Source organism: Nycticebus coucang, chromosome 14 (assembly GCF_027406575.1).
Source record: "Nycticebus coucang isolate mNycCou1 chromosome 14, mNycCou1.pri, whole genome shotgun sequence".
In the NCBI taxonomy this organism is placed as follows: Eukaryota; Metazoa; Chordata; class Mammalia; order Primates; family Lorisidae; genus Nycticebus; species Nycticebus coucang.
The window spans coordinates 86006026-86023089 of NC_069793.1; the positions used below are offsets into that span (position 1 = coordinate 86006026).

General features: G+C 35.8%; 1 protein-coding gene across 6 annotated transcripts in view; it reads right to left on the reverse strand.

Annotated features, from left to right (window-relative positions):
• Positions 1–3200: 3200 nt before the first annotated feature.
• The window catches only part of MTMR2 (myotubularin related protein 2), a 94682-nt gene continuing 80818 nt past the window's right edge, over positions 3201–17064 (reverse strand). For 5 of the 6 annotated variants that reach the window (XM_053560190.1, XM_053560196.1, XM_053560192.1 and 2 more), the window contains 5 exons: positions 14492–14698; positions 10127–10219; positions 6003–6116; positions 4186–4362; positions 3201–3603 (listed from right to left, as the gene is read on the reverse strand). In XM_053560190.1, coding sequence (XP_053416165.1) covers positions 3442–3603; positions 4186–4362; positions 6003–6116; positions 10127–10219; positions 14492–14698 — 753 coding nt within the window. In that variant the 3' untranslated portion in view covers positions 3201–3441. The remainder of the gene's footprint in view (positions 3604–4185; positions 4363–6002; positions 6117–10126; positions 10220–14491; positions 14699–17064) is intronic. The other variant, XM_053560191.1, reaches the window with a different exon arrangement.

Consider the following 17064-nt stretch of genomic DNA (forward strand, 5'->3'; position numbering starts at 1 on the left):
TTGGCATTTCAAACATTGATCACTATTAAATGCACTAGTATTGCTTTTTAATGCATTGCTAAAAAATTTTTAAAGACCCAGGCAATCATTTCCAGTGAATTACTGATGAAATTAATCTTAATCAAAGAATTTTTAGAAGTATAAACAAATTGCCAATTAAATGAGATTTTGAAATAAAGTTAGAATGGGGGAAGGAAGGAACAAGGTTGTGACAATACATATACTTGCAGTTTTTAAATAATACCTGTTTATAATCATGCTGTTCTGTCAAGGTATTATGGTTTTTAATCTTGAAATTTAGAGAACCCCCCTGAATATTTGCTAATACTAGTGTACAGTATGAATGTAATGTGAACTGTACACAATCATTGTATTGATATAAATCATAATTTTTAATAGATCAAAAATGTTAACTTTTTATAAATTTACCACTTAAGTCAATAAAGCAGCTTTTTTGAGAAAAGCGGAAATTTAGCAGCTATTAATAAAGGCTTTGTTGTAAATGCTAAAAAAATACATTTCTAAATAGAACATTATTATGAGAAACTAAGAATGTATATTTGTTACTTAATTTCCCATTCTTACACTTATATAGAAAGTAAGCCCAACAAGGTTGAATTACCTTGTCATATATGATAAAAGTGCTAATGGATACATTAGCCACATATTAAGGGAATGCCTTTTATATTCCTCCCTGGAAGTGATTGATAAGGAGTTTTAGGATTATAGCCAGACAGTCAGAATGAACTGTTGTAGCTACCTGAGCACAGGCTTGTCAAGTCTTTTTACAGTTGAGAGTTCTTAATCTAAGATCCTTGAGTAGATTTTGAGCCATGAATTTCCTAAAGTTGTATGTAACCTTTTGCTGGTATGTGCAATTTTCTGATAAGCAGGTTTGTAACTTGATCAAATTCACAACAGTGAAGTGACCCTGTAGACCCGAAGAAATTGAAAACCCCTACTTGGGTTTCATGGTAAATATTTGTGTCTCAACCACTACTATTTCAACTATTACACTTTGTTATCTCCTTTTTTGAATTTCAGGTCATTAAATTGTATAACCATCATTTGAATTATAGTGGCTCTGAGTCCTAATTAGGAGAAGAGTAATTGACTGATGCTAAATCCCACCCCATCTGTAAGCTAGCATTCAAACTGAAATAATTATTCACTCCAGCTTCTGACACTCCCAGGTCAGAACTGAAAACAAGAAAATACTGTTCCAGGTTCTTATCTGAGAGTTCACAGTAGAAGGTATGTTGTCATCCGTCCACTCACACTACAGCAGAGCTCAGTTTGTTTCATGTTTAAGTATTTTGTATGTGTATTTCATATGTAAGTATTTTCTATGTGTAATTCATACAGAAGTATTTTCTAAGCTGCCAACATGGATACCAGGTTTTATAAGAAAAGTATGTTTACAGACCTGTGGTACACACCTGAATTGTTGATTTCAATACAGTGCCGTGACTTTACTGGTAACAGCCATGTACAGTGTTGTGCACACAAAGGAGGATGAGGCATGGCCGACGGGAGGGATGCATTAAGAATAATGCCTAAACTCTACAGAATAAGACCTAGTCAGTCACAGGGAGAACAGTTACTCCAAGTCTACAAGATCGGGGTAATTGTGAATAGAGAAGCATTGGAACGTAAAAATAGGAGAAGGCAGAGATTACAGTAGGATAAGAGTAAAATCTGGTCACACAAGTTCTCTAAATTTTATATCCCTGACCATAAAGAATAAAGTACATGCGCACAATAAATATTCATAGACAAAGTTACAAAACATAACTTGTCAATTTTAGAAGTTTTGTGTAGTTACGTAAAAAGTGTAAGCACTCCTGCTTTAAACCCTTCCACACACATACCAATTGTGTATCTTAAATGTTCAAGTAAATGCACTCCATGTTAAGAGATTCCTGATAGATTTTCACTTATAATTTCTCTGACTTTTGAGTAGAATTTGAAGTGGATGCAAGTATAGTAAGACTAGACTTAAATACCATTAAGAATTTTCTTATAACAAATTTCACACAGTAACCAAATCATCTTGGTACTGATTTTTCTGATATTCAATGTAGTAATAGAAACTGTTTCCTCATTGCAAGACGAAACAAGGCTGAGGTCCAGATGATCTGTATAGCGATGTAGTGAGTAAAAAAAAAAAAATTATAGTTTTGATTACCGTTTGATTAGTGTGTTGAGAAAAATAGGTTCATGTTGAAGATTTCCATTTGAGGTGTGTAATCCTTAGAAAGTTTAAAAATAACAGTTATGGAGGAAAAAGTTAAACATTGAACAAGGACACAGTTTAAAAGTCAGTTGAAATTTCTTTTAATTAAAAGACCAAGGGACATGAAGCTCCTTTGTTACAGTACATTACACATATGGCTCTTTGTATACAGTAAAATATACATCAGGGAGTCAAATGTTTATACCAGCACTGAACTCTTTCTTTCTTTACTGGCACTGAAATTACATGCAGTATGTTCTTTGGTAGACTTAAACATTCAGTGGAATTACAGAATTTGCAAAGGAATTATATGGAATGTAAAACTTAAACCTAATAATAATTCTTAACATAATCTATTTATACAGACTTCAGGAAAAGTAAGTCCTAGTAAGATTTTTAAATATTGCTTCAAACCTGCCAATTCGCTTCTGTATGTTTGGATACAAAATTAAAGTGAGCCAAATAATGAGTTTTTCCATGTTGTTTCTTGTAATGGAGCAAATGGAAATGAATCTGAAGGGTGTGCGATTCTTTGAGTCCTGGATGAATGCCACTTTCTCCCCTTCATTTACCCCCAAACACATCTATAAGGCATCATTTTGGAACGGCTAATATATCTTAAATAAGTATATAAATAATTACGTGATAATTTTCTACTACTACACCATAATATCCTCAAGACTTTTCACCTTCCACATTCTGCATAGAGTGAAAGGCAAAGTGATCAACGTAAATCAATTACAACAGAAAAGAAAAACCAAGGATGGAGAAAGGGCTGTCAAATGATTTTGACCATGACATCAAGGCCCAGTGCCACAGAATTTTAATGTGTTTTTACTCTGTGCAATGAGCTCTCTCCCATGAAGAGGTGGATTTCTAAAGTAATTTATATTTTAATCTTACCAGATGCCAAAACTTACAAGACAACATTTTTTTTTTAATATCAGAAACTTACTGTGGATCTAGGATTGAAGTATTTTAATATTCTTTGAGTGACTTGTAAGATTAGTGTCATAATCGTGTAATTACATATGGAGTTATTTAATGTAAGCCACCTGCACCACTACAGTTCTAAACTTATCCTAAAACGATTTAAAATAAAGCGGCTGAACTTCCGGTCATTGTTGGGTTCTCAGTTCGGAAGGCTTTCTACTCATAAAGCTGCCACTGTAATCAGGAGTTTGTAGCAATGATGTAACAGTCCATCATACAACAGTTTGGACAGGAGTGACACACTGTGCTGGAGAGCCAGCTCTCTCTGAGGATGAGGTTGATCGGTTGGAAATCTCTCTCTGTAGTTCCTCTACTTTTTTCTGTAGCTCTGCTCGTTTAGCAAGAAGTTCTTTATATCTGCTGTGAATAGGTTCCTACAAAGGCAAACATAAAATTCAACCAAGCAGTCCTAATCGAATTCAAGGTCAAGTCATTCCCTAAACGTTGCAGCATGTGTTTTTTAAGCCACTGGGACCAATCCTATCTTTCCGATCTAGAAATTAAGTTCAGGGACAACTGACAATACTATTTTACTGCAATTCCAGTTTTTCCAGAGTACTCTCTGTGGAGATGCTCCTGAAACCGTACTTTTCCAAGTAAATTAATTAACAAGACATAAGACAATACTCAGAATATTCCTTATCATTTAGTTGCAGATTTTAGTTGAATAGTTGTTAAGTTGTAAATATTCCATAACATTTAAAATGAATGGAATTTTTTTATTTTCCAAAAGCTGTTGGAAAATAAGTCCCCTGAAAGTTATCCAGACAGAGGAGGAGGAGGGATAAGACCAGACAGAGAAGCAAATTGTTCAGTCAGCACTAGCAAAATCAAGGTTCAGGTACTGTGATCCCAGTGTAGTGCTTTTTCCCTGCACAGTTGCTGTAAAGGAGACAAATCTAATAAAGTTGTACTGCATAATGGAAAACTCTGGTTGTATATTGCAGTGTGCATACCTGTGGTTTCATCCGTGGATTCCACCTTATGTAATATCCCACCCAGAGCTCTAGGTGGCGCATGCTGGCTACTGGATAAAGGACGTGATTGGAATAGCTCCCATAGAGAGGATTAGTGAAGTCTTCCAGCTGACTATTTATGTAAGACCATAGTGACACAGTCCTCTTAGGAAGATTCTACAAGAAGGAAAAATAGGTAAAGACCCCACTACATAAGCCGTCTATACTGTGGATGGACATTTCTAAAGAGATACTTAGTCATTCGAATCTCTTTAGAGACTTGCAGACTCCAATGATAAACCCCATTCAGAGGGTATTAAAAAAACGGTCTGCAGTTCCTCAAAGAATTAAACATAGTTGCCATTATGACCCAGCAGTTCTACTCCTCAATGTATCCAACAAAACTAAAAACATATCTATACAAAATGTTTTCACAGATATTCAAAGCACCATTATTCATAATAGCTAAAAAGTAGAAGAAACCATCCAAAACTCCAACTGATGAAAGACAAAATATTACTTAGCCATAAAAAGAAATAATACATGCTACAACCTGATGGCCCTTGAAAACATACTAAATGAAAGGACCAGACATGTAGGTCACACATGGAATGATTCCATGTGTATGGAATGTCCACAAGAGGGAAATCCAGAGACTAAGATCAGGATTTGCCAGGGGCTGAGGGGAGGAAAGAAAGGGGAGTGGCTACCAATAGGTCTTTTGGTGTGATGAAACATACTGAAACTCAATAATGGTGAGGGTTGCACAACTCTGCACATTAAAAGTGGATTTTATGGCATACAAATTATATTAGGAAAAACTCCTGCCTTTAAAATCAAGAGAAGAGTGAATCTTTCCAAGACTCTCAAAAGATGAAAGTATCTTAGGACTTAGTTACAGTCTCCTTGGCTATCTAATACTGTTTAGCATGCTGGCTTATTAGACACTAAGATGGAACAGTGAATGTGAAAACTTAATACCTGCCTTCAAGAAATAGTCTGGGAAGCACTCACTACATAGCAGTTCTTACAAAATTTTGTATGGTTTATTTAATATTCACAATAATAAATATTATGTTTCACAGAAGCAGAAATGAACTTGCCCAAAGTTATACGGTAAGTGATAGATCTAAGATGTAAACTAGCACTGAGGCCCACTGTGCTTTCTTAGAAAGCAGGAATAAATTACTTTATAACCATGTATTTTAGAGTAAAAGTTGATACAGAGGGAGATAGGAAAATAGATGCATTTGACAAAGAAATAAAACTTCAAATGTAATCCTTACACCATTTCTTCTTAATACCACATAATACCAACCCCACTTACCAGTGATACCTCTGGGGAAGTAGAGTAATGAAAAATTTTAACTTTTTACACTGCATCTTTTCAGTGTTTGAATCTTTTACAGTATTTACAATTTTTAAAACCCCAAAACTTACCATAAAGTGTTTCATACATGTGGAGAATGAGGGAATTTGAGCTGCTAATTATATTTTTATATTATACTTTTTCTGCTAATTATATTTTTCTACACCTGCTTTGAAAGATTTCCATCCTGCACAGAAAAAGTGGTACACATGCTTCAATTCTCTTTAGCGGACACTATTCCCTACACATAATTCAGTGGACAGCTTGTGACAGACATTCCAAAATAGTTCAGGTTCATATTTATGGAGGGAAATAATCCTATTATAGCCTATGAGACAAAATATGACCTCAAAAAATCCCCCAAAAGAATGACTTTAGTTGAAATCTATCACAAAGTGCACATTGTAGGGGAAAGTATATAGTGGGAATGGTAGAGAGGGAGGTTTACCTCTTTTCCTCTTTGTTGTTCACTGTTACAGAGGAACGTTCCAAATAAACAACTGTACAGGTGGTCCAAAATGGTAATGAGAAAATATTCGTTGAATTCAAACGCAGTAGGAAACTGGAAATTAAACACCACAAATACACAAATTAAACATTTTTTTCAAGCATATTCATCTTTGTCATGGGTAGATCATTTGTAATAGTAATTCAAATTCAGTAATAGCCTGGGGCACAGTGACTCACCCCTTAAGCCCAAGAGTTTGAGGTTGCTATGAGCTATGACCCCAGACACTACCCAGGATGGAAGAGGAAGATTGTCTCAAAACAAATATCATGCCTGTAATCCTAGCACTCTGGAAGGCAGAGGCAGGTGGATTGCCTGAGCTCACGAGTTCAAGACAAGCCTGAGCCAGAGTGAGACCCCCATCTGTAAAAATAGCAGGGCATAGTGGCAGGCACCTATCGTCCCAGCTACTTGGGAGGCTGAGGCAAGAGGATTGCTTGAGCCCAAGAGTTTGAGGTTGCTATGAGCTATGACACCACAACACTCTACTGAGGGCAAGAAAGTGAGACTCTGTCTCCAAAAAATAAATAAATAAAATAGAACTTAGTAAATACACAAAATTATATGATGCCAAGCCATTCTGGCACTAACTGTATGATTTTCTGTTGAAAAATCAAGTTGTCACTTTTCTGAGGTAGTTTCTACCAGAATCTCCTCTTTTTCTGCAGTAATAAAGTTAGAAACGTCTGATCAGGTTTCTATATCTGTAACCCTAAACTTGAAGGCTGCTGAATTTTGACTAAGAAAATTCTAGCAATTCTAGTCCTTTTTGTGCCAAAATACAAACAACACAGTAATATTTTTCTTTAAATTTTCAACAAGTCAACCAGTTTTTCAAGGAACATCTAGTCAAACCAGAGTTCCTTGTAATCCACTACTTGGGCAACATCTTTCTAACAAAAAGAAAATTCACCCTCTCTCTAACCCAGGATAAGGGCTTGAATAGAAGTCTGAGTTTTTAAACAACACAACCCCGGAGAATTATCAAATGAATAAAGACCTCAGAAAGTTAAAACCCCGGTTTAATCATCCTATCCGTCTAATATTTAGCATTATTTGGAAGCTTCTAGGTAAACTATACCAATTATGGGGCTATGTGTGAAAGGAATTCTATGAATATTTGGATGGTAGATTGGGAAAATACATATCATTTCCAAGTTTTTATTTCTTAGAAAGATCCTTACCTTTATAGTGAAAGAAAACTACATAAACTGCATATAAAAGGGAAACAACTTTGCCTTGAAGTTTCTTTATTAGGAAGCTATAGGCAAGATAACGTGGCAGACTTCTTAGATAAGACTAATAATAATTAGTAGACCTTGAATAACTTTTGTAGCTGTGAAGCTGAATAAAGCATGTGATCAATCACTGCCAACGGTAAAAAAATAAAACTGTCAGAAACCTTGTCAAATCTTAGTCATTCAATTAAAAAAAAAAAAAAACTCATCTGTATTTGTTCATATTGTTAACAGCCTTATTATTAGCCAAATAAAGGTGCATCCTGAATCATTAAATAGCAATTCTAAGGATGTAAACCTGTGATTAGTTTCTCATTTTCTTGGCAAAACTACTAAGCTATTAGAATACAGCGCCATCAGTAGGCATTTCCTCACAATCTAAAATAGCGAAGCATTAAGTGCAGTTATTGCTTTTAAAATCCTAAGAGTATTATTTTGTCTTTATGTGTTAAAATCTGAAGGGTCCTGCTTCCTGATTCTAGGATTGAGGGGATGGAGATGAGGACAGTCAGAGGAAAGGCAATAGAATCTGGGTGGCGTCAGCATAATGTGACAAGTACACTATTGAAGTCTTTGTACTAGTATTCAACTATATAATTATAAAACTGATAACTGCTGATGAGTATATGAATAGCTAACGTGCTTCATGTTCAGGAAGAAAATGTACAGAAAAACATTAAATGCCTAAAAAAGTATTAGTGTTCTATCAAACATTTACATTGATATTATTTAGTAACAGGTTTAAAACTACAGTTAAAATGCTTTTAGATATACAGCATATAGAGTTAATAATATTACTAAGGATCCAATGTATATAATACTCTTTTTCCCAGTGAAATACTAGCAAGGCCCAACCTTGCTTAGCTTTCAAATCATATGAGACCAGGCACATCAGGGTGGTATGTGCATAGAACACTACTCTCCCTTGCAAGAGATTGGAAAATGTGATTGTGATTTTTCTCTAGCAAACATACCAGAACTATTATAATCAAACACATTGCCTCTTTCAAGTTATTAACCAAGGAAAGCAATACATATAACCTCAGTGATGCCATGGTTTTGAAAAGCTTCCCTTCTATGCCTTAGATGGCATATTTGATTTTGCCAATAGTCAAAGGTTATTTAAAACCAAATATGGTAATGGTCAAAAGTAGGTCCTATCATCAAATACGCAAAAAAAGGATTGGTAGGGACTTACATAGCTGATAAGTAGCTCATTACAAAAGGTTTTTTGTTTGCTTGTTTGTTTTTGAGACAGAGTCTAACTCTGTTGCCTCTGGCTAGAGTACTGTGGCACATAGCCTCAAAGCAACTCAAACTCCTGGCTCAATGGATCCTTTTGTCAGCCTACTAAACTGAGACTACAGGCGTATGCTACCATGCTCAAGCTAGCTTTTCTATTTTTAGTAGAGATGGGGTCTTGCTCTTATTCAAGCTTGTCTTGAACTCCTGAATTCAAGCAATCCACCCCCTGCCTTGGCCTCCCAGAGTGCTGGAATTACAGGCATGAGCCACCAGGTACTACAAAAGTTTTCAGACCCTTAAGGTCCATTATTTCAGTTGATAGTGTCTTTTCTGATACACTGGTGCAAGTTTCAACTCGCTCAGCTTATCAGTGTTGATGGGCTTAATCTGTGTCCATCCACACAGTTTCTGTTTCTTGATTTTTAAAACTTTTATTACGACCCACATACTGACTCAAAGGCAATTCCAAAGGAAAAATTCAAAGCTACTCTAAGAATTAGTAAACATTGTAAAACTAAATACACAGATTTTCTCCTCCCTTCCACTCCCCCCAACACTGGATTACATATCATATATTATCACAGTGTATCATCTCATAGTATATATGTTGAATATACATGTTAAAATACCAGCCTTATCGTATTGTAGTTGTATCTATATACCATGCTTCATTTAAGACAGCAAGTGCAAAATAAACCACTCAAGTTGAAGTATTTATGGGGGGGACTATTAAATATGTAATTGATACATTTCATCTAAGGATCACCATTTTCTTTTAGTGAAATAGTTCTTATTGAATCTAAACTATGTCCTAAAGCCAAGGAGAGCTACCATCTACCCTACTTTAAATATGTGGCAATCTACGTAAAAACATTTTGGACTTCAGTCATGTGAGGTCCAATAAACACTGGGATGAATAAATAACTTCCATACCTATAGCTGCTTTCAACTTTTGGATTCTGAGATGATTAAATCATATTTTTAAAATAGCCCTTGCCTCTTTAGTGAGGTGATCTCGTAATGTGTTTTTTTTAGTCTCCTCTGATATCTTCCTAAAAGATTAATTCCATTTACATTAATATTTTATATAAATCTGATTTGTTACAAAGTTGTTAGGCTAACACAATAATAGCCCTATCTATGTCTAAAAACAAAAAATTAAATCTGATACATACCTACCTTGTTACAATTTCCATCTAAACACATTTTTCCCTTAAAATAATTAAAAATACTTTAAAAAATAGGATTTTATTTTGCTTGAGTTATCTAGCTTATTTCTTCTTCTCCCTTAGCAATGTATAAATGAGCTTTTGGCTAAGCCTATTGGTATTTAACACTATTTGTTCTAAACAACACAAAATAACCTTTTGGGGTTATTATCGTGCCACTTTTTGAAATGTTTATGAGATCAAATAATAACTTTGTAACTTAATTTATAGTATGACAAATAGTAGCTCTTATCTGGAAACTATAATAATTAACATTTAACACAACTATAAGATAATCAGTGACCATATTTCCCAGCTCTTAACTGGACAGCTTAAAGGAGGTAAGTAAAAGTAAATATCCCAGTTAAGTTACCTGTCTTGTCATTTGCCAGACACAGTCAATAAACTGGAGGAAAACAGGCGATCTGTCTGCATCTGCGTGGTTCTTATCTCCATGGCCAACTCTCTGAGCAAAGAAAGTGAAATATGAGCTTTGCGTGATTTTTTCATTTTTTAATGGAGATAATTTTTTCAATAAAAAATAGTCTGCATTCTACAAATTTTCAGAAAATATTTTTAGAGAGCATTGCAAAGGAAGCAGAAATTACCTATAATCCTAACGAGTAAAAGCCTCTATTAACATTGTGATATACAAACTGCTACATGAGATGAGATGCTTGTAATAGGCATTACCACTTTTTACCACTTTGTTTACTAAATGAAACCCAGATCCTAAAAGGTTGATAATGAAAGATAGGAGCAGTAAGTCCTCAGCCCAGATTTTTATCCCCAAAAATAGTTACTTGTACACTCACTTTAGGAAGCATATTTCTCTCTTAATACCTTGGTCAGTGAGTAAAGGGTACCCCATCCCATTTAAGGTTAGCACAAGTCTTACAAAACCTTTCAATACTGCCTGACATTCACCCTCACAGCATCCAGTCACCCAACCAGTTTTATGGTTCTTTTATTTTTTTTTTTTTTGAGACCTTTGACACAGATGATTAAAACACAACCCTACTCCTTATCCCAAAACAGAGATCCTTAAAAGTGTGGTTCTAGGGCTGCAAGCCTAAAACTATTTTAATACTAAGACATGGCTCGGCACCCATAGCCCACTGAGGCTGGTGGGTTTGAGCCCGGCCCAGGCCTGCTAAACAACGATGACAACTGCAACCAAAACCAAAAAATAGCCAGGTGTTGTGGCGGGTGCCTATAGTCCCAGCTACTTGGGAAGCTGAGGCAAGAGAATCACTTAAGCCCAGGAGTTTGAGGTTGCTGTGAGTTGTGACGCCACAGCACTCTACCAAGGGCAACATAGTGAGACTCTGACTCACAAAATAAATAATAATAACAATATTAATACTAAGACATTATTTGTCTCTTTTAGTATGTTGGCATTTGCACTAATGGTACAGAAGTGATGAAGGATAAAAACTTCTGCTGCTTTACCTCAGAGGTAAGGCAATGGTATCAAACTGCCCTACTGGATACTCCTCCAGACACATGCCTTAAAGAAAGGGAACAAGTTAATATCACTTATGCCAGTGACCTTGATGAAGCAGTAAAAACCGTTATTAAATTTTACCCTTTGAGTACACTTTTTAAAATATCCTCTGTGATAAAATGACAAATATGCAATAATGTGTTTGTGCTGCCTACTGACACAGAATGACAGGATATACCGTTCTTTCACTGAAAAAAATAGTTGATATGTGAACTATGACTAATAAGACTTGTAGACTTTTCTTTGAAAATGTGCAAGTGAATAAATATGTTGTCAATGATAAAATCCAACCTGTGGGTGAAAATAGGATTTTTAGAAAACTTTTACCCACTACAAGAAGCTTGACAATACTTGAAGACTTTATGATACTATATAATGAAATACATTAACATTTGGAAGATCTGTATAACTTAGTAAGCCAGTATTTTCCAAGTAACTAATACATGATGTTGCAAAATCATGCACAGGTAAAACATTTATTCAAAGTACAAGAGACAACAATGAAATTTAATGAAATAAAAAACTCATTGATTTGATATTTGATTCCATGTTATATCTAACCTATAAGAAATTACCATTTGTCAAGTTTAGGCATAGTATGAAAGAAGAATATCCACAATTTCCTGAAGAAGCTATTAAAATACTTTTTTTGATTTTAACTTATCAGTGTGGTCATATTTTTCTCATATACTTCAAACAGAATATATCACAAAAGATTGACTGCAAAGTAGATGTATATTCTAAGCTAGAATCATTATATTTGCCAAAACAATTCTAGTCTTCTCATTTAAGTTTGTTTTGCAAAATAGGTTTTTCATAAAAATATTATTTAATATATAATACATTTTCCCAAATATTCTTGAAATATAATTTCTAATGCGGCAAATACTGATAGATATAACTCACATAAACAAAGTTCTTTTGGGTCATCATTAATTGTTAAAAATGGTCTTCAAACCAAAAAGTTTGAGAATCATTACCCTATATTAAACATGTGAGCACAACCTCTTGACTGGATGTCCTTTAATTATCAAAATTCTGCTTTCCAAACACAATTAGAAGGAAAAAAATGGGTAGGTAACCAGAGTTAATAATTTAGGCATCCAGAGCAACTTCTAACAGCCCAAAACATTTATGATTTTGAACATATGCAGCTTCGGGTGCCTAAAATTTCATTCTTTGAAGAAAAAGTTTGTATTTGGTATTCTCATGTAAGTACCATATATAGAGAACTGAAAAATAAGAGCCAGCTCGGCACCCATGATACAATGGTTACGGTGGCAGCCACATACACCCAGGCCAGTGGGTTCGAGCCCAGCCCAGCCCAGGCCTGCTAAACAACAACTGAAACAAAAGAATAGCTGGGCGTTGTGTCGGGTGCCTATAGTACCAGCTACTTGGGAGGCTGAGGCAAAAGAATCGCTTAAGCCCAGGAGTTTGAGGTTGCTGTGAGCTATGACACTACAACACTCCACCAAGGGCAACATAGTGGGACTCTGTCTCACTTGAAAAAAGAAAAAAAGAAAAAAAAATGAGCCATCTAAATAAACCTCAGATGCCAACTTTATTTAACAGTTCAGATTCAAAAGAGGAGACTAACTTTAGATGTCTGTTCCTTTCTTGTTACGGTTAATCCTTAAACAACAGATGGAACTGCACGTGTCCACTCATATGGATTTTTTCTAACCAAATGCAGGATGCGACACTTGTGTGTACAGAGGGGCTACTTGTCTATAGGCAGGTTCCGCTGGACAGACAGGACTTGGGGATATACCCGGAGAGACTGTCTGCATACACCAAGGGACAATTGCATATAGCAGTCAGTAAGCTTGGTAACTACGGATACTAAAGGTTAACTGGAGAGAACATCTGGGCAAACAGCTTTCAGAGAAGTCTGTCAGCTAATGTAGGAAAAAGTTCAGAAACCAAGCTTCCAGGAGGGAGGCCTCTGTCTCGCTCCCCTCTGCACGATACTCACTCCCTGCAACTCAACTTTTGGCACATACCTTGCTCATTGACAGTGGACATTTGCTGCCTTGTTCCTCCTTCCTGGGAAATTACGCCTGCTCTCCTAAATTCTGATTATAACTGATGTACATGGACAACAGGTGAGGAACCAAGGCCAACAAGGTCACTGTTCCCAGGTTTATCCACATTTGGGGTTAGCAGAAGCACAGCGGAAAACCACATGAATGATTAATTAAATGTTCCATTAATCCAAAGTGTGATGAAACAGTATCTTTTAAGAGGGACATAATAACCCCATATCTCTAAGGTATCATTATTTGGGGCACCACACTTGAAGAAAGTCACAAGCAAAGTCCAGGGGACAACTGGGATGGTGAAGGAATCAGAATGAGAAAAGAGAGGAGGATGTTCAGTTTGAAGAAAATTTTATGGTGACATGGGCAGTCAGCTACTTTCAAATATTTGAAGAGCTTTCTGATTCAGAGAACATATTTGTTCCTGTGCCAAAGAGGAACAATCCCAGGAAGGAACGTGCTGCTCACTTTTGGAGGTGTTAATGAAGAAACTTAATTACTTGCTAGGGACATGACAGAAGACATTCAAGTAACAATGAATGCTTAGATTATAAGGTCCCTCCAATTCTGAAATTTGATAACATCAAAATAAATTTTGAACCATACAGAGGGCTCGAAAATTTAACATTTCTACGAAGCTGTCCGTAAGTCTTACCTTACATATTGTCATTTTAGTTTTAGTACTTAGGAAGCATAATAGAAAAAAAAGCTAATTTTATTCCCAACTTTGACCTAAACTTTTATTTTAACTCCATTTTTTTTATATTCCCAGTCTGATTTTTTTTAATATTCTTTGTAAGCAATGCTTTTTTTTATATAGCTACTTTTAAATTAAGAATAATAATCAAGCCATTCTTGTCTTTTCATAAGGCCACAGGAAAAGCTAGAAGTGCCTTGTAATTCCATAACCATCACATAATCTTGAAATGGAATCTGGAGGTAGAAACACACTCATTGGCATCACTGAATGTTACCTGATATTCCTGGTAGAGATCACTGCCTGAAAGCTAGCTAGCTGTGGCTGCAGACCACACTCTCCTAATGCTTTCCAAAACAAAAAGTTTCCATGAGAAATTTACTTCTTTAGATAAATGATCAGGTTTAGAAGAGTATCTTACAAAAAAAAGCATTTTCACATCCCTTGCATGAATGGCATGTGACAAATTAAGACTCAAGGTTCTTTACTCACTAGTTGAAATCGATGTCCAAAACTCAGCCATTCCTTCTCCACAAGGACTTCAAACCCTCGGATGGTTCGATAGTACCCATCCAACATGAGCATGGCAAGGGAAGTCAGCTGAGCCGTGCGGTCCCAGCCATCACTGCAGTGCACCACCACTGACGTCTTCCCCGACTCGACTCTGTCAGCAATCCTAAGGGCCCCTGCAAGAATAAGCTGGAAAACAGATTTTTTCTAATGAAATGTTTTAAAAAATTAAATTCTCCCTCTTCAAAATGTATTAATACAGTTTTCTTAGAGATGGCTATTTCAGTACAGGAGAAAAAACGTTTGTTCCTAAAAATTTCTGTAAAAGGTAGATATACAAATTTTGCTTTCAAAACTCAATAAATCTTATAAATGCTGACTCCTATAAATTGACACATGAAATATCCAAATGAAATGTACTTTTAGGTGCTAAACAAAGCAACAGTACAAGATTTCTGCTAGAAGAATTAAGCTCTAAAGAGATGTTTCTAAGAATTATCAAATATTCCATCATCTATTTAAATAAAAAGAATTGATAAGGTAGCTAAAGCCTTATCTTTATATTATTTAAAATGATGCTTATTTAACCAAATTAGAACAAGTATCTGAAAGGAATAAAACTGGATCCCTCTTAAAATACTTGGTAGCATTTATTTTATTGTTTTGATTGAAGATTTATAGAGGTCATATACACAGCAAGCACAGTATAAACTGTAACAGTATACAGATTAGTATATTAGCATGTTAATTCAATTGATATCTAAAATAACTTTAGCTCTTTTTTTAATATACAGAAACCTTTTATGAACTTACCTTTTCTGAATTTGATTTTGACTTAAAACTAAACCGAAATAGACATGACAAAAAAAAAAGAAACACGAAAGTATTACTTTAAAAATAGATAATAAAGCTCCCTTCTTCTTTGTAATAGCCATAGTACAGTATTATACTTAAACAACAGTATAGTTCTACACACACACATAAGAGTAAAAGAAAATAGATTTTTTAGGCTTAAAAAAGTCTCATGATGAGCTTTTGGCCGGAGACGCCATCTTCCAGTAATTCACCAAAATGACGAACACAAAGGGAAAGAGGAGAGGCCCCCGATATATGTTTTCTAGGCCTTTTAGAAAACATGGAGTTGTTCCTTTGGCCACATATACGCGAATCTATAAGAAAGGTGATATTGTAGACATCAAGGGAATGGGTACTGTTCAAAAAGGCATGCCACACAATGTTACCGGGCAAAACTGGAAGAGTCTACAGTGTCACCCAGCATGCTGTTGGCATTGCTGTAAACAAACAAGTTAAGGGCAAGATCCTCGCAAAGAAGATTAATGTTCGTATTGAGCATATTAAGCACTCTAAGAGCCGAGATAGCTTCCTGAAACATGTGAAGGAAAATGATCAGAAAAAGAAGGAAGCCAAAGAGAAAGGTACCTGGGTTCAACTGAAGCGCCAGCCTGCGCCACCCAGAGAAGCCCACTGTGTGAGAACCAACGGAAAGGAGCCTGAGCTCCTGGAACCCATTCCCTATGAATTCACGGCATAATAAGCATACAACACAGCACACAGGAGTACCATGTTTTTAGGTGCAAGAACCTATTTATTCCTTGTCACATTCAATGGCAAAGTGCCTCCCTGAGCTACTGGAACCTCTTTCCTATGAATTCATGGCATGGTAGATAAAAATAATAGCGTAAAAATGTTTCTTGTTCATTCACTAAAAGTGTGATTTTTTTCCCCAAAGAAGTATGAAAGCAAATTTTAATGTGTCCTAAAAAAAAAAAAAAGTCTCATGATAACCTCCCTTTGATATTCCAGAAATGGGGTACTCTGAAGCAATCTCAAACTTAACTGCTTTAGAGACGTTTTGTAAGCATTAAGCACCTAGCCCCATTCTGCCGTTCTCCAATGATCCTAATTTATTTTAAGTTAAGTTCCACCCATAATTCAAATGCATATACAGACTTCAGAACTAACCCAAAAGGCTATGGCCAACCAGAAAGATAACCAGAGTAGTAATGTACTAAGTAATTACTTAGTAATGCATTCACTAAGCAAACATGATGGGAGTCCCTCACTATGGGCAGGCACCACTCTAGGTGCTGTTTAAGGGGCAGAGAACAGAAGAAAGGAATTGCTTAATGAAGTTTACATTTTACTTGGGCAAATCCAGCTAGATTCAAATGGTAGATAAGGACATATATAGCATTATTAGACAGCAATAAGTGAAACAGCTCCATACAGGGTATCGGCAGTGCTGACAGAGCTATCGTTTTGTATGGAGTGGTTGGGAAAGGCCTCTCTGAGGTGAGATTAGAACAGTGTGAGTGGGTAAACCTTGTGGGTGTAATAAGGGCTGGGGTGGGGAGAAGAAAGTAATCCTGCCAAAGTTTAGGTCTTAACTCTAGGGAAACTTGCTTTTGTTACAGCCAGCATTTTGGAGACAACGTTGTTACCTGCTAGTGAAACACCTGGAATTTTCACAAGCAAACGGCAATTATTTAAGTTCCAAGTCAAGTCCTACGGTTTTACATTTGCACACTATGCTG